This window comes from Athalia rosae, chromosome 8, assembly GCF_917208135.1.
Source record: "Athalia rosae chromosome 8, iyAthRosa1.1, whole genome shotgun sequence".
NCBI classification, from domain to species: Eukaryota; Metazoa; Arthropoda; class Insecta; order Hymenoptera; family Athaliidae; genus Athalia; species Athalia rosae.
The window spans coordinates 3,122,417-3,148,852 of NC_064033.1; the positions used below are offsets into that span (position 1 = coordinate 3,122,417).

General features: G+C 41.4%; 3 protein-coding genes across 6 annotated transcripts; 1 reads left to right on the top strand and 2 right to left on the bottom strand.

Annotated features, from left to right (window-relative positions):
* The first annotated feature begins 144 nt into the window (after nucleotides 1–144).
* LOC105693073 lies at nucleotides 145–1,107 on the top strand. Its single transcript, XM_012412753.3, has 4 exons — nucleotides 145–323; nucleotides 399–480; nucleotides 563–734; nucleotides 806–1,107. Exons 1-4 carry the CDS (start codon nucleotides 300–302, stop codon nucleotides 1,032–1,034), a joined length of 507 nt encoding a protein of 168 aa, XP_012268176.2. The 5' UTR covers nucleotides 145–299; the 3' UTR covers nucleotides 1,035–1,107.
* On the bottom strand, nucleotides 1,097–26,321 carry LOC105693070 (serine/threonine-protein kinase N). 4 transcript variants are annotated; one of them, XM_012412750.3, is made up of 18 exons: nucleotides 26,015–26,321; nucleotides 22,136–22,264; nucleotides 21,739–21,940; nucleotides 14,900–15,003; nucleotides 14,174–14,384; nucleotides 12,692–12,846; nucleotides 7,799–8,050; nucleotides 7,572–7,722; nucleotides 7,383–7,470; nucleotides 6,934–7,289; nucleotides 6,606–6,844; nucleotides 5,702–5,869; nucleotides 4,320–4,637; nucleotides 4,076–4,227; nucleotides 3,767–3,986; nucleotides 3,571–3,678; nucleotides 3,348–3,488; nucleotides 1,097–3,248 (listed from the first exon to the last, which is right to left on the bottom strand). In XM_012412750.3, the coding sequence occupies exons 1-18, from the start codon at nucleotides 26,036–26,038 to the stop codon at nucleotides 3,105–3,107; spliced, it is 3,162 nt and encodes a 1,053-aa protein (XP_012268173.1). In that variant the 5' UTR covers nucleotides 26,039–26,321; the 3' UTR covers nucleotides 1,097–3,104. The 4 variants fall into 4 exon arrangements, with proteins under 4 accessions (XP_012268173.1, XP_048515608.1, XP_048515607.1 ...); XM_048659651.1 differs by lacking the exon at nucleotides 26,015–26,321 and adding an exon at nucleotides 22,958–23,342 and having other exon boundaries at nucleotides 5,702–5,863; XM_048659650.1 differs by lacking the exon at nucleotides 26,015–26,321 and adding an exon at nucleotides 22,958–23,340.
* LOC110117435 (serine-rich adhesin for platelets) lies at nucleotides 8,396–12,664 on the bottom strand. The gene is made up of 2 exons (XM_020856411.2): nucleotides 10,076–12,664; nucleotides 8,396–9,964 (listed from the first exon to the last, which is right to left on the bottom strand). Exons 1-2 carry the CDS (start codon nucleotides 11,033–11,035, stop codon nucleotides 8,567–8,569), a joined length of 2,358 nt encoding a protein of 785 aa, XP_020712070.2. The 5' UTR covers nucleotides 11,036–12,664; the 3' UTR covers nucleotides 8,396–8,566.
* Nucleotides 26,322–26,436: the final 115 nt, after the last annotated feature.

Consider the following 26,436-nt stretch of genomic DNA (forward strand, 5'->3'; position numbering starts at 1 on the left):
GATAAAATCTGGAGTGATGCACTGACTAAAAATTGTTAAATGTACAAAAAAATACAAAAGGTCACAAAGATTGTTGATGATTCATCCCAAATATTGAGGTTATAGACGATAGTTATCTTACGGCAGCTGCTGGGTTAACGAAGGTTGCCGCCAGCTGGATAGCTGGTATGAAACTGCGACAAACTCGTTGACTGTGACGTTCATCAGTCGAAGTTTGAACACGTTGGTTATGACATCGTATTGTTTACATCGTGGATAAAACTGTCTGACCAGAGTAATATAATTTGGAATTTTTCATCATGTATGAGATGTGTCACCCCGTGGTTAGTTATGCATTTACTTATTACATGTAAATACTTCAACTACTTGTTTGTAATAGAAATATTTTCATTTCTCAGTTTTATGAGATGAGTAAATTGGGATGCACTGATGATTCGAAGTACACTCTGGCGTTTCAAACATACATGGAACTTTGTGAGGGTAATTACAGGATTTAATGAACAGTATTTAAATACCACCAAATTCTTCATTCGTATTATCTTATTGTAACGTTCAATGACAGTGAAACGACTGTGGGATGTGAATTACAAGTATAACAAGGCCTTAGATTTGATCTACCTCGAAGCTCGCGACAGCAAATCTTCTCCACTGAATAAATACATCCCTTGGCCAGCCATGAACGCAATGTCATTGGATCGAATTGAGATAATGCAAAAAGAACTGGAAACTGACAGGTATAGTCGAATGTACTTTTTTCACATTATCTGAACTAACAGATTGTGTTGATTTCGTTTGATCTTTTCAGATTAATATTCGTCTTCAAAGATGGAGATAGCACAAGTGTTTACTATACTGTCACTGCAGGACTAGTGAAGCCATTATCTCCTGAGCAGAGCAAAGAGTTCAAACGACATCAGGGGAAAAAAGCAGAATTGGAATCAGAAATAAGAAAAAATGCTTCCAACCTTTATGAACTAGCGATGTCCGTGAAGAGTGAGGCCGATCCGACGAATGAAGCGCCAGCTAAAGATTGAATAATACATTTTGTACAAGTATCATGGGAAACTTTATTGAAAATGAGAATGAATAAATTTTCTATGAAATAAATGAATTTGTGTATTTTCTTACATTTATTGTATGCATGATTTGCCTTTAGCATATAAGATTATGAATTTCCAAGTTGTAATTAAGAACTACGCAACTATATAATATAATATTGTAAGCTGCCACTGCAATTACACGTATCAAATAAATTAATACTTTAAAATCATCACGTAGGCATCGTGGTTAAATTAGTTGTTTAGTATAAACTATAGGGTATGAGGCACGTACAGTTTCTTTGTCATTAAAATTATGATGAATATTGAAATGAATGCATTGCCGAACACATTTCAAGACTAAGATCTAACAATCGTTATTATTATTTTTATTATTATTATCATTATTATTATTGTTGTTATTATTATTATTCATACGTAGTAAAAATTGAGTAACGAAATTGTATTGCTAGTAAAAATTTCAAAACTAAATTATATATGACTATCTACAATCAAGTTTTATAACTGATATATTTATATTATATATACACCATACGAATTTTTATTTTTATTTCAATGTTCTCTTTAGATGTTACGTGTATGTTTATCTGTGTAATTATATATTTGAAATTAGATTCAAATTATTTGTTCGTTTTGTAACTGTATGGAATTAAACAAACAGTTGATTAAACTGAAGCATACAGGATACTTCGTTACTTGCCAAGTTGTTATTCAGCGATTCATTACGTCGAAATGACGTTAAAATGAAGAGGGGAAAAAATTTACCATGAAATCAAACGCGACAGAAAAAGAATACGATTAGTATTGTAAAAGTTTCTTCAGGTTCAGAAATGCAGAAAAAAATCTACAATTGTTAGCTTACAGTTATCCTTCTGTTTTGGCAGTTTGAAGGGACATGAGCTCAACAGAGAGAGAGAGAGAGAGAGAAAACGATTGAGAATTGACACGTTAGTATGCGGCTTAATTAGTGTCACTCGATTCAACAATTATTTAAGTTGCTTAAAACCTGCATTGAAAATTTTCAGTTTCAGCAATTTATACAGGTGAACGATACCTTTCTTTCAGAAAACATCACACCGAAGAGTAAACTATGTTCTTGGCAACAACTGACACTGCGTGATTATTCATCACCACGGATATGCTTAAATGAATTTTATCAACATTATTTAATTTCAAAGTATGATCGTGCATCATCGTTACCGCCGTGACCTCGAAAAGTATAGAATGCATCCTATGGGGATGATTTTTAAAAAGTGGGTCAGGGAAAATTAGGCCACTAAGACGTAACACGTTTCTGTTCGTTTCTAATCACTGAAGATACAAAATCCCTAAAAAATGGTCATATCAGACATCGATAGAATAAAATATAGCGTGAGCACCTCCTGATTTTTAAATCAGGAACAATTATAATGTATAAAAAATGCTTTATAAAATAGTTACCGAACAGTATTTTATTCACCATTGTATTAATTTGTTAATGCAATAAGGCAACTATACCTCGAGTTGTACTCGAAACTATCACAAAAAGTTCCATTATTTACTTTTGTCTTATTACCATTATTTTAATGTTTCTTTTTCTACCGAAAGCTCACAAAAAAGACAATAGCCTAACAGGACTGGGTTTACAGGGTATTCCGCTTGAATCAACGACAATTTTACAATGCAACGGACGAGTTTTTTTTGGCCGATGAATGTAAATTTTTTACAAAAGAATCGCATATTGTCGTAAATCAGAATAATTTTTGTCGCAACTTAGACGGTGAGTGGATAACCGAAATTGAAAAATAATAATACAATTAATTATTGATCCGTGAACGCGTGTGAATGATTATCGATTATATGTATAATAATTCATTGTAGCCCAATGCATGTAGATACTGTTTTCAAAAACAGAAAAAGTTTCTGGCTTAGAATAATTGTAAAGGATTTACCTCAATGTTGGAAGTAAATCATTGATCACTGCTGAATAAATTGTAGAACAGTGTAAGCTTTCAGACGGATGAACACCAGATCAATTGTAAGATTATCGTCTATATTGATGACAGGCTAGCACCAATCGGCCATGTATGTGAAATCTCTGAAAAGGCTTTGTTCTTGATCATTGAGCATGCGTGGATCTTTAGGTGGTGTTAGCTGTGGTTTTTCCGAAGTAAATTCTTCGTCGAAGTTACTAACGTCCTCTACGAAGTGCTAGACAAACGCAGAAAAAAACGCAATGCAAATTCGAATTATATTTGCCTAAAATGTCAACGTGATATTTTCGATAACAGGTTCGTTACATATACTTACAATGACCGGTACGAACGGTGGTTTGACACGTCTCAGCAATAAATCATCCCATGAAATGTTTCTGAAAAATGCTTGTTTCTTAACGTCCTCCGCGTCCCGTTCACTACTGCCTAACCGTCTATCGGGATTCTTTCTCAGCAGCTTTGAAATGAAACATAATTATCGAGTTACGAAAATTTATGAAGATTTTTTCAACGAATGTTCGAGTCGATTTTTATCTTACCCTTCTCATGATCGCAATAGCTTCTAGAGAAAGAAATCGTGGGTAACGAACTTCGTCATTTACTATTGAATCGAAGACTTCTTCTTCATCATCACCAGGGAACGGCGACTGCAAGGATGCGGAGAAAAATCAACGGGTCAGAACCCCGAATGTCTTGTCGCAAACATTGACATATCTTAGCAGTCTTAAAACTCACCTCTCCAACGAGCATCTCAAAAATAAGCACACCCAGACCCCACCAATCGACGGCGCGAGTGTACGAAGTCTCCGTAAGGACTTCGGGTGCGAGGAATTCAGGGGTCCCGCAAAAGGTACCTGTCCTATCCCCGAATCCCATCCCTTCCTTGCATAATCCAAAATCGGCTATTTTAACGTAACCTTCTGTGTCGAGCAAGAGATTGTCGAGTTTCAAGTCTCTGGAAGAAGCATCGGAAGTAGAATTATCAGATTTTCCATCTCGTATTCGCAGGTGTCAGCCTGGCATTGCGTCAAAACCGATGGTTACCTGTATATAATACGACTTTCGTGCAGGTATTGTAGCCCTAGGACAACACAGGCGGCATAAAAGACAGCACGCGGTTCGCCGAATACGTCCGCATGTATGTGCATCATCAAGTCACCACCAGCGGCGTACTCCATTACAAAACATACGTGCGCCTGTACGGCGATGAGAAAAATAAAGAGAATGAAACAAATTGCAAGATGTTCGGGGATTCGTTGCATTCGTGATATTCTGACGAAATCGTTACCTCGGTTTGGAAGCAGGCGAAGAGATTGACGAGGAACGGATGGCGCGTTGTATTGGCAACTTCGAATATGCGTTTCTCAGAGAGCAATGATTCAACTTCATCTCTCGCGATGATATCTCCTTTTTTTAAGGCCTTAATTGCAAAATATTCCCCAGTATTTCTGTACTGAGATAAAATTACCTTTCCGAAATGGCCGCGACCGAGGACTGATAGTAATCTAAAGTTGTCTAGAGTCATACCAGTTAGCTGAGAGAGTCGTTTTGATTCGTACGTACTCTCTCTATATGGTAGAGGTCTACCGGGTAATTCATACACAACCTGAAAGGGTATATATTTTTTTTTAGTGAAATGCGATCTATGTTGAAATACTTTTCCAACAAATTGTTCCAATGGGTTAATCAATATCAGCAAAATAAAAAAAACAAAGGTATATGCGACTGGCCAGCATGAGAATATACCTGTTAGTCACATTACGACAACTGTATACCTTCTATCAGAATATGCAAAATTAAATGAATAAATGCTGATCTGTACCCATTTTTATGATATCATAAATTCTCTCCAATTTAGTTTACAGCTAGACTTTCAATTATCTACTCATTCTCTGTTACTACAAATTTTTCAAGTCTAACTTTACTAAAGCACATCAAATTAGAAAATCCCATTTCTCATTTTTATGCTGAATGAAACATGAAATCGAAGGAACAGGCAATTTTAAACCAAAATCTAATCATTTCTTCGGATCCCCCAATATTTTTGATGCATGTGTCGTAATACGCGTAACGAATTGGCGGCAAAATTGAAGCGTTTATACAAAAATTTCGGATGGCTGGCAAGCTACATGGTTTCGTCACATAGAAAATACAATACAGAGATTGGGTATACAAGATTGAATAAAATCATCAGAATTATCGATTTCCCATAAAAGAAAAAAGACTGCACGGAACCCACAGACCACATGCCTGACAGCATTCTCTAGTTAGTCCTAACATCAACGACCGATGATTTCTACAGATTGTGATGTGATGAAACTCATAATAAAATAGAACAAAACGGACCGCACCCTAAGCAGGGATGAAAAGCGAGCAGCTACAATACATGCAAAATGTCGGGTAATGGCACTAGCATCGAAGGATAGTATATGACCCAAGAATTAAAAAGAGGAGAGTTATTCAACTCAAAAACTCGAACATCGAAACTCAAAAAAAAAAACAGAAGATTTTTTTCGCCTTAAATTCAGCGTTGAAATTTTCAATCGTATGACAAATATTTCCCAAGCATGCACCTCGAAAATGTGAAACATTCAATCGCAGCATTCGTATGAATATATGAAAGATGAGGCAAAAATAAAAGCCATGCTGTGTGTAGTAGGAGGCAGGTACCTCATCCTCAGGGAACTCGACGACAGGTTGGGGCGAGGGGGTGCGTGGAGAGGGTGGTGCGATCAGCACAGGGCGGGGCTCCGTCACGAGGGGTCTCAAACTTGCCCCCTGGGGCCCGCCCTTCTCCTCGTTGTGCAGAAAATCAAACTCCCTTAACGCACTCTGCAACTACATTACTACCTGCTTAAATCTAATAGCCACAGCGTCGCCATAGTCAACATTTATTTCGTCACTATTGTTCAAAAGGCTAGTTAATTTCGTATCAAATGAAAAATAAGAAATAAAACTATTTTCGAAAAGCTAAATAAAAATTTATTAATTAGCTAGCGGATATCGTGCTGATGTAAAAAAAAAGATTGAAAAATATTCGTCACATGGTGATATTTTAGAGCTTTGCATTCGAGTGATATTTGCGTTATACCGTGACTACTGCTCTGGAAAACTACAAGCTAGTGCCTAACTATGCTGTGCTCGGGTACGGTAAAAATTTCACGATAAACATAGTTCGGATAATAATCGAATAGAATTTGGAATCGCATTTGCATCACATAAAACGTTACACACAGAGGCACATAATACCGCATTTATTCACTTATAACTGTCACAATAGCCACGTCGCAAGTTATAATCCGATTATCGGTCGAACGATAGAAATCAATAAATAAATAAATCAATAAACTATCCAGCACTTCGACGACGATAGAAAAATTTGAATGCTCATCGAAAATGAATAAGAAAAAAAAAAAAAAGTTATCTTTTTTGCTAACTTTCGAACAGTTTTGGCATAAGTGAACAAACATTGTAAAAGTTAAAACGACTGCGTGATTACTATTATCATTGTTGTTTGTAACATAAAGTGAGAAGTAGAATAGTTTACACTATTTACAAATGTTTGGATACATACCTCCGGATCTAGTTTCGGTGGTGGCGGTGGAGCTGGCATTGTGGGTTTTTTCGTTACCGATGGCGGAGGTGGTGGCGGATGGTCCGGAGGATGCGGTAATACCGGACTACCGGTTGCACCACCCATTCCCAAGGGTCGTGCACCCCCGAGTCCACCCTTGTCCGGATCAGGTGACTCACCGGGTGTTTCTGGCTTGTCTTCGGGCCAGTTTTCGAATGCCAGTCGTAGCGGTTGTGGTCCTAACGAATTATAGAACGATTGAAAAACAAAAAAAACCAACCAAGTTTCAATCGTGGAGAATTTGTGTATTCAGATAATCGCTGCATACCCGACGGCGGACTCTCCGAATTTCTACTGTTGTGCATGGAAGGTGCGGAACGCTTGAGGAGTCTCCCCCACGTAGCGACGTTTATGTTCATTTGATTTGGACGAGGGAAATTCTTTACTTGTTGTTTGAAAATTTTACGTTGGCGTTGTAGTTTTGGCTTTCTTGAGATCATTGGATTGAGGAATTTTATTTCCGCAAAGAGTAGGCCCTGGGGTTCCAGCTGCAACGCCATACCATGTCGTACGTCGTCGATGAATTCCTCGAGACGTAAAAATTTCACCGCGCAAAGCGATCTCCAATCCTTCCAATATATGCCTATTTCCAATTCTCTGGACTTGTCTAGTTCGATCGAAAACCTGAAACGAACAGATGAGCGAAACCGTATCACCGAGAAAGTCGACTCGAACTGCACGATACGAGTTTAATAATCATGCCCGCTGTCAATTCACCTTTGATCCCAAGCCTGCTGGGAACACGGGCGCCAATTAGTTTGCGCTACGGTTTGATTATCCAATTTAATAACCGCCATTATGTCATCTGTAAAATAAACGGACTTTAATAAAAGTCATCGGGAAAAAAGTTTTTTTTTCAATTCATCGCTCGAAAGCTCAACCGAAAATCTTCACTGAAATACTGACTGCTAGTTTCATCCTTCACGCTGTAGGACTTGCTCGAACTACGCCCCGTAACACCCTTAACAAAACTACGCAAATCCGGGCTAGCCGGGTGCTCCCTTCTAGTTCTACCCGGTACTTCTTCGGCCAGATCTTGGCACCCCATCAGTCGCACCTGGAGAAAAATAAAATTTTCCGTCACAGCGTCCGCGATGATTCGGCAATCGTAGCTGAAATCGTTTTTTTTTTACCTCCAATTGGCCGGTAACTGCCGCGCATCTCGACACGGAGGCAGGAACTACGGCTCGGCCTTCCAGAGGTCCGCGAAAAGGTTGCAATGACGTGTAAGTCACGGGAACTGGACTGGCGGCTTGTACGCTGGCTAATTCTCGTTTCAATTGTGTGGCGGTCGCACTGTCGGGCGGCAATTCTTGTCTTCTGAGTTCCAGCGATAATCTCAGCAAGTCTAACTTTCTACTCGACTCTGCAAGGCTTGCTTGAGCCTGTAAAAAATGGGGTTGCAAAATCGGTGAGCGGTGAAATGGGTTTGCGGAGATTTCGGCGAAAAAAAAACAAAAACTAGATCGAGATAAAAGAAATCCGAAATACTTATGAGATGTTTTTGATGATTTTGATCCGATACCATAAAAAAAGTGCCCATACAATATGACTTTATTAGAAGCCAGAGAATTCCGTAATATTTCATAACAAGATATTACAGAATTTAATTAGATTTCAAGACTGTGTTCAAAGGATTCCACTTCCACGTTTCGTAAAAGTGCATTATACAAGTTTTCAATCACATAATATATCGCAATAACGTATACGATGAAACAACGAAGCACGGATGATCATGAAAATTTTTAATATTTATTAACGGTATAATTTTAATATTATACATTAGCGTGAATTAATGTAAATGCGTAACCACAGGTCGATAACTTGCGCGACTCGCGCAAGTTATGTGAGAAGAAAAAAGAAAAAAAAAAAAATCATTCGAAAGAGAAAGAAAAAAAAATTCAGGTATCTCCGTCTTTCGAGGTACGTGGCGCCTGCGAGATGATAACTTTATCACGCCTGAACCACGAACCGGGTCGTCGTTCCACATCGCCGACGGATCTGGACCGTCCACGGGGTCCGTCACCTTCGAAAAATCTCCTGCAATGTTCGCACGAACAGGACGGATTTTTCGAGGGACCGACGTGATGTCCCGGTTTACGGAAGGCGCCGACTGTTCTCCCGAATTTTTCCGCCTTCACAAGATGATCGGTTTTCTCTCCCTGGGGAGTCGTGAACGGGGAAGTAACCCTCGATTCGACTCTCTCCTGAAGCGGGGACGAATCTCTCTTCCCGAAAGGACCGACTTTCTCACGGAAATTGAAGGGTTGATGGGAACCGTCGCTCAGACATCCGCGATCTTCCGTCTCGTTCGGCAAGGGCGAGACTCGAGCTTCCCGTTGAACTGGAGTATCGGGGACGGTTTTCTCCTTGCTGGATCGTCGGACGGTCGAGTCTCTTCTGACAACGTTCGAGTTGTCGTCGCTGGAGACGAAGCTCCAGCCAACTCCTGCGCTGTCGTCCGATTCAGCGGTACTTTCGGGGGACGACCATCGTACCGGGTGTTTGTCGAGAAACTCCTTCATTTTTCTGTCCTGCAGCAATTGTCTCCTCTCCACTTGCGGTGAGCGCCAAGTCTTCGATTTGTGCCCCTTGCTCTCCTGGTCCCTCCAGGTTTTTTCGAGCTTCTCTATTCGTTCGCGGTCCGAGGAGTTAGCGTATTCGAAACTGTCGCACGGCGTCAGACTCGCTCTACTGTTCATCAGGGATTCCAGGTCGGAAAACGTATCCTTCCAGGACGTAGCGGCCGCCGAATCGTAGCTAGCCTGACTGATCCCGGCGCAGGACGACGCCGCGGAATCAAGGTCCCTGATCGCGCTGTAAGAGCTGAACTGGGACGGGTACAAAGAGCTGAGAACGTCGTCGGTTTCGTATCCTCGGGAACTGGCCAACGACGGCATTCTCATGGGTGCCTGTTTGAAGCTTTCGCATCGTCTTTCGGCGGATCGTTTCAGGAAGGCTTTGTCGTCCTGGAGACCGCGGGGTAATCTGTTCTCCGGGGGGCGCGTGTGCGTCACCTTGACCTTATCGCTTTCGAAAACCGTCGACGATTTCTCCTTGACGTTGTCGTCGTCGTCAGAGGAGGAGGAGGAGGAGGAATCATCCGAGGTGTCGGCGTAACTACTGTCGTCGACGTCCTCCTCCGAACCGGTGCAATAAACGTCGATGTGAACGGTTCGCGATTTTCGCTTCGACGTATCGTCTTTCCCCGATGAATCGGCCGCGTCTTTTTCCACCGACACCGGACGTGTATTCCCCCTAGCGCTAACCGACGATTTTTCGGCTTCTTTCTCCCGAGTCTAAAAATAGAATGATAAAATTTGTATCTGGTTCCAACGAGCCAACGGAAAATTTTCCTGTAAAAGCAATCGATAAAATACCCGAAGGGGTACGTGGAACGATAATGTCACCTCTCGCGGAGTCTCCCGTTCCTCCAATCGCCTCAAAAGACTCGGCGCCGTTTTTCTTCTCGAGTCGTAATTTCTGCTCCTACTCGTCGACGCGGAGATGGAACTCTGCGAATCTTGAGATTCGATATCGGTGGTCTGAGAGGCGGCGTCGCGATGACTGCTGTTCAACGGCGGTGTTCGGCCCGGTGAATTTTTCCCGGGCACTCGAGTGCAGAAATGGGTGGTGAAAGCTTTTCTACCGGACGTTATACCCTCGACACAGTCCTCGCAGGCCTCTGGCACCGTGGAAAACTGGCCAATGCCCGACATCGGCAGACCAGATGAACCCGGCTGTGCTTTCTCCGCAGAATGATAACACCATGGATCCCCACATTTCGAAGTTGTCCGCGAGGTCGCTGCAGATATCGGTGCCAGAGGAGTTTCTCGTTGCACGTCTCCATCGATCGGATTGCCGGCCGTCGAAAGAACGATGCTGCAGGTGCTTTTGCATCTTCGATTATACTGTTGGGAGGGTCTTCTCAGAGGTAAGCTCGAGTAGGACTGCGGAGAGAATTGTTCGCTGTTGTATCCGGAGTCGGAGACGTTGACCCCCAAATTTTGCGACGCCGGAGAATCGGTGCAGGGTGTACCGGCGAACGCGGGGTAACGACGAGATACGGCGGCGGAGGGTCGAAACGCGGCGGACGACCTCGGCGGTGGTGTCGAGGTGAACAGGATATTCCCTCGTTGAAATTCGTAAGAAGCGGCGGGAGTTTCGGCAGGGGATGATCTTTGGACGTTAGACGAAAATCGCGGATCTTGACTCCATTTGTAGACCATTCTGAGTCCCCCCGATTCTTCCGTAGGTCCGGTGGGCCCGCGTGGCGCGCTTCCGGAATCGGTAGCAGCATGCCGTATCGTTACCTCGGCGCGCACCAACCACGGCGATTGTACCTCGGGGGTATCCGGACGTTGGTACATCCCGGTTATTTCAGTAAAAAATTACGACGAAATGCCGGTGAACATCGCCGCCGGCTTTTCTTCTCAACAATCGGACGACGTTGGGGTTCCTCCTCATGCCGTTTGCGGTGATAAAAATGAGTTACCGTTTTCGATGAAATTTCTCCGTTTATTTGCTTATTTACTCGACGATCGTTCAATTTCCTTCGTGAATAGTTTTGATGTATTTCTCTTGACGGTCTTTTGACTCACTGGGAGTAACAAACGGGCGACGAAGTCGCGGTGTGTATAATTAGCGCGATAAATTTGGATCGATGTATAGGAGAAGTCTCGACTCGGTTATTCGAAAACACGAAACTTTCATTCGTTCGACTCTTCTCCGCAAATTCGAGTTGATTCGAAAAATTTCAATGTCTCATTTTTAATCTTCGCACAAGCCAACGCACAAGTGTCACAAGATAAAGAATTTCAATTGCGATTATTATCTCGTCGGTAGTGTGGACGTCATTCGTCGGTCACTATATCTCAACTGAATTTTACTACGAAGTGCAGCACTGTGATCATCGGTGACACCGGACACTGATGAGTCGGAGCACCTGTTGCTTGGCGAACGAGAAACCTATTTTAAACGTAGCCACAACTCATCGAAGTTTCGAACTGTTCCTTCAATCGTGATCCGAAGAACACCCGATCTTCCTCTTCTCCGTAAAATCTCTTCGATCTTTCGAAGCTCGCCTGATTATTTCGCGCTGTATGACGACGTCGATTACAATGACGTAAAAATATCCGTCCAAACTAGCTTCGATTTTTCGATCGATTTATAAAGCAGAATCAATCGAGAACGATGAATCACCACCGACCGTTCGTTCGTCGTGCAGTACTGTCGCTCGCACGGTTGCGAAGTGTTTTTATCCGCACGAGTTGCGCGTAGCATAATTCGATACCGAGCAAAAGGAGAAAAAAATAAAATAAAAAAAAGTTTGGCAGCGTTCAAAACCAGCTGAACTTCCGCGATACGATCGAAAACGTCATCGGGTTGGGGTTGATTTTATTGGCACTCTGAGAGTAGTTGAGAAAGGGATGCAAGTCGGTTAGATGCCGAGATGAAACTAACGCGACCTGAAATGGCGTCTTCGGGGTAGCGCGGGGTCGGGTGTAAGTTATTTTAAGCCGGGGCGTACGTATCCCAGCAGCCAGAAATCTCGAGTCTCCACAAAGAAAACTCAGGCCGGTTATACCGGCGAGAGTCCGTTATGCTCGCGATTAAAATTTAAAGACCTCCCCCTCAAAAGTAGCGTACGTTCGATCATCCGAAAGTCAAGTGCTCTCGTACTCTTCCAAATCCAAAGAGTGTGCGATACCTCCGATACTCGAGAAAACCGATACCTTTTTATTACTTTCAATTTTTATTAACCCTTCAACAGCTCGTACTTTTGAAGAGTAGAAAAAAAAAAAAATCCAACGACTTACGAGAAGAAGACCGATTCGAAAATAAGTAACGCGATTTTGGAAAGGTGACGTTTTGTGGTTTTTTTTTGTTTCTTTTTCTATTTTCGCCGGTCATTTTTCACAGCGGCGGTCGAAAGGCGCTTGTCTTTTTCGAGACAGTTATAATTTTGCAACTCTCTGTACAGCTGGTTGATTAATATATACACCTCGTACTCATCGCAAGCTTACCTCGGTGACAGCTTTTTTGTCGGCGACCTTGGCGCTCTGCAGAAGACGAATCACGTTCTTGGCGCCCTCGACGACCGCAGCTTCGATTAGCAGTCGATGTCGGAGTTCTTCGACCCTCTCCTCGAGAGCGAGTTCCAGGTTCGGTTCATACTTGTCTGCGCATAATGCGGATAATTACGTTAACATTATCACAGCTCACAAAAACCGCGTACAAAAATTTCATTTCCGATGAGATCCGAGATCCCCGAATTCGTCGGAGGATGTGGAACGAAATGCCGACATATTTTTATTTGTAAAAAAAAAAAAAAGAAAGAAAAATGAAAATTAATGCGGGTGAAAAAAAAAAAAAAAAAATTGCACGATGCGCAAGTTGCAATGGTTCAAAAGCGTTAAAGTTACCCGTGTATATAGTTGATAGTAAATTACGACAGAGCGACGTTCCCGGTTACAATTTTTGTGGCATTTGTGTGAATTTTTTTTTTTTTTCGCGTATATTACGAGAAACTGAAAACGACCGGTAAAAATAAAAATTCATAATTTACGTAAAGGACGGACGGGTACGTCGAGGTGGGAAGATATTATATATTTCCAGCTACGAATCGTGACTCACACGCCGTGTCTGTACTCACGTTTCTTTCTATATAAATCCACGGAAAATGATATTCTCATGGAACAAAAGTCGAAGGAATTTTGTCATGAGTTTCCCAACATTCAATTCCAAGTATACGCACCTGATGAATGGTATATGAAAGACCGTGGCTAATCCGAATAATATTTCAACCGACAGATATACGACGGTTATAGGTAACTCGAAATTAATAGCTTACGACGAATCGGATTCGGGTTAGCCGAGGCAATTATTCGAACGAGAAGAGTCATCGACTCCGCATCGGAGATATCAAGTCCCGTGATTCTTAGAGGTCAAGGTCGTCGTTCGCAACTTCCATCGACTTCGAATGTATCAATTCAAAATTAATTGATCGATCAATTATTATTCAACCGATGGGTGCAACACGCCCACGTTCACGACGACGACGAAGCGCGCGGTAAACAGTATTTTACATGTAAAAAATAGTTTCATTTAGATCCGCGATTTTTTTACTTCCATAAAATTCCCGTCCGTTGTTGTTACAGCTTGTGTGTATCGTAGCTACAACAATTCGCGCAGATATCCGCGGAGGGAAAAAGAGACCACCGAAGATCATCACCTATAACGCTAACGCACCGTATACTTTTGCAAACAGGTTTTTGATCCTCTTAGCACAGGTAATATCTTACCTGCCTACTTTGGCGTCGGAATTATATTAGGACCATTATTAAAGTTCGGTTCTCGCTGCGGGCGGAGGTTGAGGAACGCGCCCGCCGCGTCTCGATATATTTCACGAAAATTCTATACGCGTAACGTATAAACGAACGCGATAACGAAGTAACGTCTTATCCGTCATCCTTGTTTCGCCTTGGATACGATTTTTGGGCGCGTACCTTTGCTAGTGGTATTTTCGCCGTTCGGTGCCGGCGAATATCCCCTGGAGCGTTGCTGTTTTCTAACGCGTCTAAGTTTTACAATACGCATTCTCAAAAACTCTATTTTCGCCCGGGAATCCGCGAGCATCTGCTGCGCTTCCTGTAATAACTTCTTGTCCCTGTGTCCGCTCGTCAAGCTCTGAATCATATTTTCAGCGCCCTGTTTCACCTGCGACAGAGAGAGGAACAAAAAAAAAAAATAATACATATATATGCATACCGATATACGTGGGGACACGTTAAATCGGAATCTCGAAATTTCAAACCGACTGAACTTTCGGACACCGACAATTAGCGTTAATTCAGTTACGAGTAGAAGCTGGATATAGACCAGAGATTTCGATGACTCAAGGAATAAAAAGAAAAATAATGAATAGATAAATTTGAAAAGAGAAAAAAAAAAAAAACCTAGAATTTCTGGCACATTTAAACTCGGTAGCTGTATACAAATGTACGTGATATAACTTCGACCGATGTTTGAACATTTTTTTTTTTTCATTCTCCTTAAATCCGGTTTGAAACGGAACAACGGAAACGACATAGATTATAGCCGTTTAGCATCCAGTTCAACTTTTTCTACGGTTAACGTACATCCAGACAGTAGCAGCTTTTGCGGAATAACGATAATTACGACCATAAAGATAATTAACTTCTAAAATTAACTTTCATTTTAGGTGAATGTACCTTTAGTTCGATGTTGAGTTGTTTTTCCAAAGAAACTAGCCGAAGATCTGTGAAAAGACCTTCCTGACTCGGAGAAGAGGAATCCATCGGTGACAGGGGTGTATCTGCAAACGAAAAATAATTAAAAATTACAATAGATCCTCTTCTTTTTAAATTCGTATTTCGTTTCGTTTCGATTGTCCTCTTTGCGAGAAAAACCTGAACATTGTCGAAAAGATGGAATCCTCGTTTGTACGACAAAAATTTATATGGTCTGAAAATATATTTTTATTGAAAATAGCGGATCACCTTCGGATAGCAACTACTACCCTGTAAATATCGCTGCCTATTATGGTAACGGAGAAGGAACGTACGGTTGGCGGACGCGAGACAAAAACGCGTACCCGCTGCTTTCACGCGAGACCTCGAACTTGACCTGACCTTTAATAACGAGAGAAAAAAAAATTTTTATAGAATGAATAAAGAAAGAGGGGAAAAAAAAACAAAATTAAACATTTCATCGCACTCCGCATGTACGACAGGGTACTGCGGCAACGTTCTCTCTGAGTAACTCGACTCGCTTGAAAAATTTTCCTCATGGGAACGAAAAATCTCCTTTCTTTCATCGCGATAACGATAATTGACTCTCGCACGCGGTATATTAAGTTATAACAATTTAAAAAAAAACTTTTTGCTCCCGCAACCCGCGACCTAACGCAAGTATTGTTATAACCGTAGTAAAAAGGGCTGACACGGGGCATGGGAAAAAAATTATTAAAAGACTGGGAATTTCGCCTAGAAATTATCGTGACGTGAAAAAGAAAAAAAGTCTTATAGTTCATATTAAAGTCGGAAGAATGATATTTTTAATATCCTTTTTTTGGTAGTTCGGATCCCGTTCACGGTTCGAGTAATAATATCACCCGTGCGTCGAGATAAATTTTTGTAAACGTAACTCGTGTAGATGAGAAAATCGTGATGGTACGCCAGAGGAGGGGGAAAAAAAAAATGAGAGAAAGAAGAAAAAAAAAAGATGAAATAAAAATACCGGAGACTCCCACGCACGTGGAACAATTCAGTATATAATGGCAGAGAACACACCGTGGTAACCGTAGCAATCGGTCGCGGAATCCTTTGTATTCCTTTTTTTATAGGTGAGTAAGTTCTGCGTACGGTACACCCGCTACACCCGGTACCCGAACTACATGAAAAATGACTCTTAAACAATTTCCGTTGGCAGATAAGAGCGTGAGCGACGAGTTTCCTTCGTACATTTTTTTTATTTCTTCCTCAAATTGGTAGAGAAAAAAAATTCATTACTAGTCTCGTGATTCGGACGTACAATAACGCGCGCACGCAGAAGTCGAAACTTCGGTAAAACTTCACGGTATCGTGAAGTTTTAGATCAAAACGGAGGAGCGCGTGGCGTCCGAGACGTTACGTTTTTTTGAGGCATCGTTCGGTCCCGGGAGAGAGAGAAGGTCTTTGGCCCAGACGGTCGGTAAACCTTAGGGTTTCTCCACACCGCGTCTGGTACACGCGTTACACGTATACACACATAGTATAGGTGTATACGCGTGTTGTATTATATCTGCGAAGTTTCATACTGCGGTTATAACTTCGCATCCTTGGTGTATATAAATTCAGCTTGTAAACGCGAATCGAATCTCTTTGACAAACGGGTTTCGTACCATGTGTTATAGTTGTATTACCTATGTACGCGAAAAATTACGGCTTCGATATATCCCGCAGCTGGTCCCGCAGACCACATCGCACAATTTTTTTTTTTTTTACACGCACACGTCAATCGTTGACTAGTTCCTCGATCTCGTCGGAGTTTTTCTTTGCGCAAATCAAAAGAGGAAAACAACGATTTCCGCGCGCACACGTACGACCATCTATATCACCTGTATACATATTCAATGCCAAAGAAGTGTCGCCATCGCAAAATTATTATTGCAACACAGCTGCTAAATTGGTTCTAAATAATACGTATAGACACTCATACACGTGAAATGAGATGACCGGAAGTGATGCAATTAATCAACTTCACCTACGTTTTTCAACACACAAGCACAACTCCCTCATACCGTTGCAAGTAGAGGAGAGCTGCTCCTCGTTGCACACCGGAACTCGTCGCAACGTATAATAATATCAAATTATTATGTAATCACACGCGTTACTCCATCGCAATCGCCTACATTATATTAAATAAACTCAACGTCGAGACGCCTTTGCCTCTGAGTCGAATAAAATTTTTTTCATCGTAATTTTAATTGATATTTTTCAGATTCGTTTGAACGAAATCCGTACGATTTCAATGCTACGGTTTACCCATAACGTCCAATTTTTTAACGGACTCCGAACAGAGCCAGCGTTCGCTCAGATGCCGAAAGAGAGCACATAGTGCGTGGTGGGCAACAAGAGCGAGTCGGAACACATGCTTAGAAATAGAGTAGAAGTATCGCAGGGTGCAGTTGACTAAACTCAGCAGCAGCAGCAGCAGCAGCAGAATGTAGAGACATAGTTATGAGCATTAAATACATAAGAGTAAGGAGTCTAAGAGCTCCGTATAGATCCAAATAAGGATAGACGTTGCGGAGGAGGCAGAGCCAGAGATAAGAGTGCACATAACGGATAGCGTAACTATATTTATAACTACGTTGTATACTTACACCTAAGTCCGTTAAGTAGATTATAATTTATATATGCTTGGGTACATGAGTGACGTTTTCGCCTATTATAAAACTGTTGGTAATCCCGGTGCATACGGCGCAAACACAACGAGTCGAATAACGAGCTGAATATCTTTTACGTACAGTGAACAGAAATTTTTTCGAACACAATTCATACGTTAACATACGTGTACGTGCATATTCAAATGCGCTTACTGTTACAAGAACACTTAAAATTAAACGACCTGCACTACTTGAAAGACGTGTGCAATAATCGTTCAGACGCTACCGAACAAACTAAAAGGAACTGTGTCATTAGTGGGTACACAAAAGCACGTGCCCGAAGAACCATTATCACGAATAGTTGACGCGAGTCCATCTTTTCTTCATTTCTTAATTTCCTTCTATTTTCCGTGCGTCAACTCCCCGCACGTTTGTTTGCATCGCAAAGATTTTTTTCAAATCTGAATACAATTCTCGCTGGATTCAACCCGATCGCACGTCGCACCGACGAGAATTTTTTTTACACGTACAGCTACTACTCGTAGGTGTGATAGTTTGCCGCAGAGCCTGCAGACAATTAACGGAAAGGGGTCGTTGGCGGATGTGACGTAATCGCAAGCGTCAAAAGCTCTCCGCGTAAACTGCATCAACATTATTTTCTACAGGATACGATTTTACGCGGCATGCGTGATAGACTCTGCTCAGAAAATCTATCCACTATCCAAATTTACTCGCTCGTTATTTTTTATATTATTTTTTTTTTTTTCAATTTTAATGTTTTTCGTCCAAGCAGAGGAAAATTTTTTAGAAAACTGTGAAATCTGTTGCATTTCGTATTTGGCGATAAAAAATCTCGTGGATTCGTTAATTGAACGTGCAACAATTCTTTCCACACTGCAACTGTATATGGGCATATGTGTATTGTATAAAACCGGAAGTTATACACACGGGCATACACTGCAGGTTTATGAGTAACTAGCGATTATAAATTTAATTGGACGCAACTCTTGGTATAAAGTGCCTGTACAGAAATCGGCAATTTACCTCGAGTATATATTTTTCGATCTAATTGCGAAAGTGAACGTTATAATAAAAATCCCCAAGAACACCGGACGACTCGCATGCATACATATTTTAACAATCTATAATTGAGCGAAAAAAAAAATAAATAAATAAAATAAAATAAAATCACATCCGCATGTTCGAATATAAATGCACCGCGCGCAGTTGCGATGATCGCCTTAAATTATTGCACTTGTAATATTTTTCTAATGGTATCACCATTGCATAGTTCATATATGCGGTATACGTACACGGTTCGCGACGCAACGACTATTAAAATGATCGAACAATAAAGACACATAGTTAAAAAAATGTATATCGGAGTACGTGAAACGATATCAACAAGTTGAAACGTTTCGCGCAAAGTCGTTTGTACGATGACTAACGACGCTACTTGGGACAAAAAAAATTCACAATCAATGAATGAAAACGACCGACTCCGATGCACACCCTATCGACTGACGTATACGTTACAATATACGTACGTACGATACTTTTAGCGCATGGTGAAAGCGTGCGAAACGAATTAGTATTACAAATGTGTACAGAAATTTGTCAGTGGATATTTTCCGGCGAAGCTGTGTTAGTGAAACGGATGTTGTGACGTCGACGTTTCGGTATAGGTATGTATGTACCTACTCGAATGGCGTTCTAATCTTACCGGAAACGATGAAAAAAAATCAAGATATTACCAAAAAAAAAAGAGGAAAAAAAAAAAAAACCACAAACTACACCGGAAAGTGACGAGTAAAAACGTAGGACACGATTCAATACTTTGGTTGATATAGGTCCAGCATTTTGTGAATCAAACCAAAGAGCGTATACTATGTTGAATCAACGATTGAGGAAAAAATTTTTCATTCATTGATTCGCGTTTTCATTTTTTCCCTCCCATCCCTGTACAGATTTTTGCTTCAATATTCGACTAGTAGGCGCATAGAATTCATAGAAAAAATATCGATAAAATAGGACAACAAAAAACCAAGTGATTAAAAATTCTCGTACGATAAAATTTGTTCCTTACGGAGGGAACGTCGATCGTTGGAATGTTGAACGGAATAATCGCGTGGGTTTCGTATACCTGCAAGAGTTTTGCTCGGGTACGGTTTTATAAAACGCGGTAGAACACGGGCTGACGGGAAACCCCCGGGCTACGATACAGGGTTGGGTTAGTATGTATTAGATTGCGCTAGGTTGTGTGAGATTGGTTAAAGTCGAGAGTTAGACTGGACCCACCGGACTACACGTAGAAACACAACCGCTGTTGCCCGGCTATGGTTTTCTACGAGACACAACGCCAATGGCAACGGTACTTTGATTCCTCGTGCTCGTTTTTCCAGGGACCCCCCCTTTGCCGCCCTCGTATCGCAAGCAGCTGGCAAGGGATATCTCGCGTATCCGCAAAACTCTAGCGGTGTAAATCTATTATCGTCAACCGAACGCACGAAAGATCATCGAAGAACGTTATCTAGCCGCGAATTTCTCTCACCCGTAATCCCTCCGATGAATTCTAATCGAACTCGCAAGAAACATTATCCGATCTTGTGTATCCCAAGATTTTCGCACACGTATCTCGATTTATAAATAAATAAAGCCAATTCGGCGTGGAATCTCCGCCAGAAACGAATCTGGTTTACAAAACCGATCGAACGATCCGATCATCATCTGCACTCGGTTCTATTTACGCACGACGTCGTATGAAAAACGAAAAATATCGGCTGATTCTAGAAAAAAAAAAAGGAAAACTGAAAAGAACGCCTACGAGATCATTGGAAATCGAGAGCTCGAGTGCAACGCGATGCAATGAACCGGAGAGTAAACGCGACGAAAGAAAGAAAGTACGGAGTCCGTCGGTGGTAACGTCTGAATTAATTCTTGGTGCGGTCATTAATCCTTACACAAATCACAATCAAAGCCGCAAGAGAGACGAGGCGAAATTTCAAGGGAGAGAAACGAGCGGAGCGCGCCGCTCTGCCGTTTCGTTAGGGGCCAGACGTTAAGATCTAACTCAACTCCGTACGCGATGGATACAGATATAGGGTAATACACGCGCAGTTGGATGGTATATAAATAGAAAACGGTGGCCAGAGCCACTTACTTTTAATTCAACCCGGTGCGCCCGTATATGTAATACGTGAGCACGTAACACGAAGACCCCCAAGAGTAAAACAAACCCCGTCCCTGCGAACCCCGCCTGCACGAGACGCGAAGAAAAAGTTTTTCTTTCTACTCGACTTTTCACGAACCGACCAAAATTTGATCAGCTGCTCGATTTTGTCGTCGACCGGTAAACAATACCGTCGTGGCCGGAAAAATAAAAGAAGAAGAGAAAAAAATCCTCCCTTCTCCACCACAATTTCGTGAATATACGCGAAATTTTTCACTCCCGAAAAATTCCCAAACTAATCAGTGCTAATTGTTATTTTGAATTGTTAGCAGCGGAATCTGTTCGTGCGTAGAGACATACGTGTGCGGTCAAACTGTTGAAGACTGGTTAAGCCAATTGACTGCGCGACATTAATTTCACTCGTTAGGTACGGACACATTTGTGAACGTGTATAATGACCGTACGTAACACCGTCGACGCTGTTACTACAGTGGAGAAATAATAAAAAAAAGAAAGAAAAAAAAAAAAAAGAAGCATTCTTTTTCCTCTTACGATTCTGTAGTCTGGCCTAAATATTTAACCACGCGATGATGTTTCTATATGCCGAGCTGGCGGTCTCCGTACGTTGGTTGTTTGCGATATCTACACGTTGTTCTTGTGTATACACAATATACGTATAAATAATGGATATGTTTCACACGTAACGCATTTGGTGCAATTTGCATTACGTGTGAAATGACAAAGCGTAGTTACGCGTATGCCGGAGCCGTCAGCGGTGGAGGGAATCGATTATTTCACTCCGTCTTGAAATAGTTAAAACGGAAACGTCAGCGTATCATTTCTAAACACACATCGTTTCGTCGGCCATATGTCAATCGCGTACCCCACCCTGTTATCGATAGAACGATAGCTACCGCGCTTGTTCCACCAAACCTATTAAACTTTCTCTAATTGTTTTACGGGAAGATATGAATATATATATATTTTTTTCTTATTCAATGGTGAACACAAACCTTGACCGTTGCAGTGGTTTAGCTGCGGCGAAGAAGGTTGTCCTTGAGTGAGAATGATCTGACTCTCGAGTTCTTGTAGTTCGGCTTGTAGTTCGCTGAGTTTGTTATTCGCCTTTTTGACAATGGTAGCGACGTCCGCCAGAGCCTTTCGATCGGTGGCTACTAATCGAAGATTTTCCGCACCGGCTTTGATCTTGAGTTCCTGCGGGGGTTGGAAAGCGGAGTTTGCGTATCGGTACACGTTGCGAAGAAAAAATAATCAAAGTCGAAGAGCGCAAGATATACGCTCGAACGATTTTCGAAGCCCATAAAAAAAAAAAAAGAGGGAAAGAAAGAATGTTTGGAAAACAAAATTCTCCACCACTTGCGTGGTTTCGCGTTATAATTATTTTCTTACTTTTCGTATTTCTCTACGAATATGTTCCCGGAGTTCATCGAGCCGGGCTGGCAGCGGCATTTGATCGCTTCCTCCGACCCCGTACTTGTGCGACAACTCGTAGAGAACTGGGTGGCTGATGTAGTCGCCCTGAAACAAAAATATGGCAAAAAATCGTATCAAATTAACTGTCTATAAATTTTTACAACGGCTTTTCGCTCGGAGGGAAAATTATGAATCGTGGAAGCGGATCGTTTGCCACAAAAATTTCATCCCTTATTCACTCGTTCTAAAGTACAGCCCTGTATTGTACGGAAAGCCTGAACTAATTCGATTCGTTGCCCCAAAAGGGATCCACCAAATTTTTTCTTCGATTAAAAATTTTTTCAACGAGGCGAAGAGATTTTTTTCATACACCTAATGAGACGATGACGATATGGAGAAAGGGAAATTCGACCATCATAATCCGGAGTTGAATTGATAGTCGAAAAAAGAAAAACATAACGATTAATTTTTGTATGAATTCAGCTGCGACAAGGTTTCACTATAACCTGATAAAAATATCGCTGACTTTACTTACGTCTCGAGTAAATGGTAATAAATCTAACACACGTGTATTAGTGACCCATATAATAAGGTTTTCAAACGAACGATTCAATCAAAATTTCAACAGATTTTCAAGCTCGATTAAAACTTTTGAGACGCCAGACGAGCCGGACGATTTTGAATTTTCGTTCAATTTTTCTTTTATCTTCTTTTTACGAAGCGACTATAAAAAATTCAACTACTAAAATCACGTACGCTATTCGATCTCACACTTATAAATATTTCGTATCCACCTACCATGGAACCTTCGAGATTAAAACAAGACCAAATCGATTTCCTTCTCGGCATATTTTCGGTCGACGTGGATATATAACTTTATTACAATACAGCCACAGAATCTAACGATCTAAAAATTTATTCGAACCAAAAACCTGATCAACATTCACTGTACTGCACTCTGGAGTGTCGCGCGATAATCGTATCGAAAAGTAGAGCAAAAAATTTAGAAAAATTCCGACGATTTTTTCGTATCCGCTGCTGTAACGAGCTACCAAACGAACGACGAACGGAGATTATAGGATGAACGTGACGGTTGTAATCGACGGGGATGTCGTCAATGTCTTCGATCTATGACCGAGCATCGACTTCGTGAAGATGCGTAAGCGCAGCAATATCATAACTCGACAAACAGCTTTGTGAGTTCTACACACCGATTTTGTGGAGCGATAAAAAATAATTCTTATCTGTTATCAGAGTCACCGATAAGACGGCGCACGGGACTATCTCGTTATTAACGTAAAAAGTACACACTGGGAGAGTGTGATGTGCGTTATGACAGTTACATGACACAGAATCAATGAAATTGTTTATAATCAAATCAAGTAATCGCTAGTCCGATGTATTTTCGCCCATCGCTGACTCACTCGCACAATCGGTTCGTTCTTTAAATTAATAATTTTTTCGATTAATCAACTTCCGCGTAGTAAAAATGCGAATCGAACGAAACAAACTAACCGATTTTCAATCGTACCACACCCGCGCGCTCCCGTAATTCAACGAGTCGAGATCCGAGTGTCCCAAATATGGCGGTGATCTCGAGGACCAAGACAGTTTCCATCTCTCTAAAGGGTGCTAATAAACGGCAAATATTTTAGATAAATAATTAAACGAATAATCTGATGATGAATACGTGACATTGGACGACGACTCGAACGAGTGAAATTGACGTAGCGTGGCAAAATTTGCAACGCTGAAAATAACGTTCCTCGTCTTTAGCTGGAAAATAGGTTTCAGACGGATCGCTCAACAGTTTTTGTTCCCGATTAATTTTTTTTTCTTTTCCCCATTTTTTAACGATACCGTTTATATCGCCGGTTCGCAACCCGCAGCGCTACGAATAGTTATTGTTTTTTTTTTTTCATACGAATTATTCCATCGCAGTTATAAACGAAAATATCGATTGCGGAGTATACGGCTAAAAGTTAATTAAAAGTTTTAAATTGAACAGAAAGCCGATTGTGAATCCGCCCCTCGCCGCTTCTATACATATATATATGTACTCTGTATTTCTACAGTACACACGTAAGTACGAATTGTTGATTTACAACACATTAAATACAACGTAGCGTTTATGTGATGCGATGTGTACAAATGTGAGAACTAGGGCAAACGGTTAGAAGAGACTCCTGTTGCTGCTGCCAGCCGATGCAATAGAGTGAAAACTATCAGTTCATTTCAGTGTACAGAAACCGACTGACTGGTTGCGGAGAATTTCATTCAATTTCTAAAGCCGTTTGCCCTATCGCTTTGCGGAATACAGCTGAATAGAATATTCCTGAATTAAATTCCATGGGAGACAATACGTCATTTTATTCTATCCAACTATAGCTCAGCTAGTTACTAGTTCGAATGACTTTTCGCTGATTCCATTAGAACGGAATCCACATGTGACTAAAAGTCATCCAATGATCAATTAACTAAAAAATTTCATCAGGTAGATTTTACCTGCAGATCTTTGTAAAAAAAAAAAAAAACCGTCTATCAAGAATCTTAATCGTGACACGAAATGACCGTGAAAAAAATGTAAAAAAAAAAACGTGATGCTGACTTACGATCGTACGAAATCAGTATACGTGCATACTTATGTATCGCTAATCGGCTTTGCATATAGCGATAATTAAATTAAGAGTTACATAAAATTCATTTTTACGGAACATCGTATACACCTATCGCAAATATTACGATGGATATGGATATGCGCCCGGCGTTGGACGTTTTTTTTTTTTTTATAATTTTCTTTCATCCTCGACAAAACAGATGTCCTGCGCGATTTTTGAGCTGTGAGAAAGCTCTCACCACGAGGACCGGCTTATTGAGTCGAGGAATTGATTTAAGAAGTATGCGCGGCTGTAAGGCTACAGGTAAAATGTTGAGGACCAATGAAATCCCTTCTAGTCGTCTTCTTCTGACGCACCTTTTGGTTGCCATGGCTTCTTGATCAAATAAGACCGTTAGTCCTGGGATCGCGGCGAGACGATCTCAGGATTTTTTTATCAAAGTATTCAAGGTTATCAGAAATATAATTTCGTTAAATTTTTTGTCAAGAACAAAGAGACGGGGACGATAATTTTGGAAGAGCGCTATTTGGGGATATGAGACAAAATTAAACACAGAATTCCGCTCGTTCGTCATAAAATACATAAATTTTGGGCTGGGTGTCCAGAATATTTTTTTTTTTTTCTTTCAAATATTCTTGCAGCTGTACAGGTTCAAGTTGCTCCGACTCGGATATGGCTGATAACTGTGGAACATTCAATTCGAAGATCGTCGTTTACGTGGGTCCTTCCTCTTCCTAGATCACATTGTGTACACAGATAGTTTACGAATGTTAATCATAATTGAATATCAGATTACCATGTTAATACCACAACTTCGCTGGGCACCGGTTGTACTTCCAGGGGATCTCGGCGATGGATTTGTATCGCGTTCATGTCCCCTTATGGGTAAAGAACTTGCGTAAACATCGTCGACGTTGTAATACCGAATAATGAGTCAGTTTGTGGAGAAATAGCCTCACGTATGACGCTAATTACGATCAACCGACACATGTACAAACATAATATCGTAGCTGGCGAGATGAACGAGAGGTGAATAAAGAAATGGGTAAAAGTGTATTTCGGTGGAAAACGGCTATGGTAGAATAAGGATGTATGAGAGTTGATATTTACGGTGGGATGAAAAGGCAGGCGACGAGCTTCGCCCAAAAATCCTGCCGAGTCCGAAGGCAAGGCGATGAATCTTTATGGCGGCTTGCCAGACAGACCCGAGAGGGAACCCTGAGGACCTGCTACTCACCTGATAATAGCTCGAGTCCGCCATCTTGGCACAATATTCACTCACTTTCTATCCGCCTTTTGTGCACAATGAAAGAAAATCCATATTTTGACGAAACCCACGCACTGTAATTGAAACGCCCAAGGCGTAAGCGTCAGCGGAGTGCCGGACCGCCTATGCTCAACACTGATGGTTATAATTCACACCTAATCAAGTTGCTTACTGTTTAACACAGGGGGGCAAAATTAAACGGGGATGAATGACGTTCGGATGTCGTGCCGACGCAACCGCATTCCACCGCACCGAACCCTAGACTGACGAATGAGCCAATCCAAACGCGCATCATCACGAGGTAGCGCACTTGTAAACCCAAAAGCTAAGCTGCCATAATCCCCGTTCCTCCATACGGCGACCTCTCGATTCTCTCGATGGCACTCTCAAAT

Bases quoted from the DNA above. Each gene is read 5' to 3' on its own strand.
- LOC105693073 (XM_012412753.3), top strand. From the start codon at position 300: ATGTATGAGATGTGTCACCCCGTG. The intron at 324-398 runs GTTAGTTATGCA...TTCATTTCTCAG, and splicing joins ATGAGATGTGTCACCCCGTG to TTTTATGAGATGAGTAAATT. The intron at 735-805 runs GTATAGTCGAAT...TGATCTTTTCAG, and splicing joins AAAGAACTGGAAACTGACAG to ATTAATATTCGTCTTCAAAG.
- LOC105693070 (XM_048659650.1), bottom strand. From the start codon at position 23,008: ATGCCGAGAAGGAAATCGATTTGGTCTTGTTTTAATCTCGAAGGTTCC. The intron at 14,385-14,899 runs GTACATTCACCT...TCTCTGTCGCAG, and splicing joins AACTCAACATCGAACTAAAG to GTGAAACAGGGCGCTGAAAA. The intron at 4,228-4,319 runs GTAACGATTTCG...ATCGCCGTACAG, and splicing joins TCGCCTGCTTCCAAACCGAG to GCGCACGTATGTTTTGTAAT.
- LOC110117435 (XM_020856411.2), bottom strand. From the start codon at position 11,035: ATGTACCAACGTCCGGATACCCCCGAGGTACAATCGCCGTGGTTGGTG. The intron at 9,965-10,075 runs GTGACATTATCG...TTCTATTTTTAG, and splicing joins AACGGGAGACTCCGCGAGAG to ACTCGGGAGAAAGAAGCCGA.